General features: G+C 67.0%; 1 protein-coding gene across 2 annotated transcripts in view; it reads right to left on the reverse strand.

Annotated features, from left to right (window-relative positions):
- The window catches only part of LOC124251568 (poliovirus receptor homolog), a 12567-nt gene extending 11863 nt beyond the window's left edge, over positions 1-704 (reverse strand). The window contains exon 1 of one of the 2 annotated variants that reach the window (XM_046684456.1): positions 188-704. In XM_046684456.1, coding sequence (XP_046540412.1) covers positions 188-575 — 388 coding nt within the window. In that variant the 5' untranslated portion in view covers positions 576-704. The remainder of the gene's footprint in view (positions 1-187) is intronic. The other variant, XM_046684457.1, reaches the window with a different exon arrangement.
- Positions 705-985: the final 281 nt, after the last annotated feature.

Below are 985 nucleotides of genomic sequence, written 5' to 3' on the forward strand. Positions count from 1 at the left end.
TTTCCAGGAGACCGACGGGAGAGTCGGTGTCCCAGGTCCTTCAACCCGGGGGGGGGGGGGGGGGGGGGGGGGGGCAGTGGGGGAGCGAAGGGCAGTGCGCCCGGCCTTGGGGAGGCCGAGGCCGAGCACGCGGCTGGCGGGGAGGCAGCGGCGAGCAGGGGCCGCCCTGGGGCGCGGGGTCACTCACCGGCTCCCGGGGTCGCCCAGCACAGCGGCGACAGCAGCGACAGCAGCGACAGCCCCGGCGGCGGCCACGCCGAGCGAGCGCGCAGGGCCATGCTCGCGGTGCTCCGCGCGCTGGGCGGCCGGGCAGGGGCGCGCCGCCGCCGCCTCCTCTTGGCTCCTGAACTTGGCTGCTCGAATCCCTGTCCCCCCGGGGGCCGCGCTCCGCCGCCGCCAGAGCCCGAGGGCGGGGAGGGGACGCCCAGCTCCTCCGCCTCCTGGCTGATGGCGAAGCAGGAAGGCACCCGGCGGGAGTCCCCGGTGGTGTCTGCGCGCCCTCTGCGCCTGCGCTGGCACCTGCCTCTGACGCCGCCGCCGCCGCCGCCGCCCCGCAGAGCTTTGCGTGTGGGCATCCCGGTTTGATGGGCGAGGAAACTGAGGCACGCGACTGAGAGAGGCGGCGACTTTCTAAAGCTCGCGGCTGGGAAGTGACAGGGGTGAGATTCGAACCCAGGATGGGGGACAGATGCTGCGTTCTCAGCCACCGGGCTGTCCTTCCACTCAGTTTAAACCTCCGGGCTCGCCATAAGAAATGACGAAATCCGGCTATTTGTGACAACATGGACTGACCTGGAGGGGATTATGCTGAGTGAAATAAGTCAGAGGGAGAGAGTCAAATACCATATGATCTCAATCATAAGTAGAAGATAAAAAACAACGACAAAAAAACACACATAGCATTGGAGATTGGACTGGTGGCTACCATAGGGGAAGGGGGGAGGGGGGAGGGCTAAAGGAGTGATTAGGGTCACATGTGAGGGGA

Source organism: Equus quagga, chromosome 13 (assembly GCF_021613505.1).
Source record: "Equus quagga isolate Etosha38 chromosome 13, UCLA_HA_Equagga_1.0, whole genome shotgun sequence".
NCBI classification, from domain to species: domain Eukaryota; kingdom Metazoa; phylum Chordata; class Mammalia; order Perissodactyla; family Equidae; genus Equus; species Equus quagga.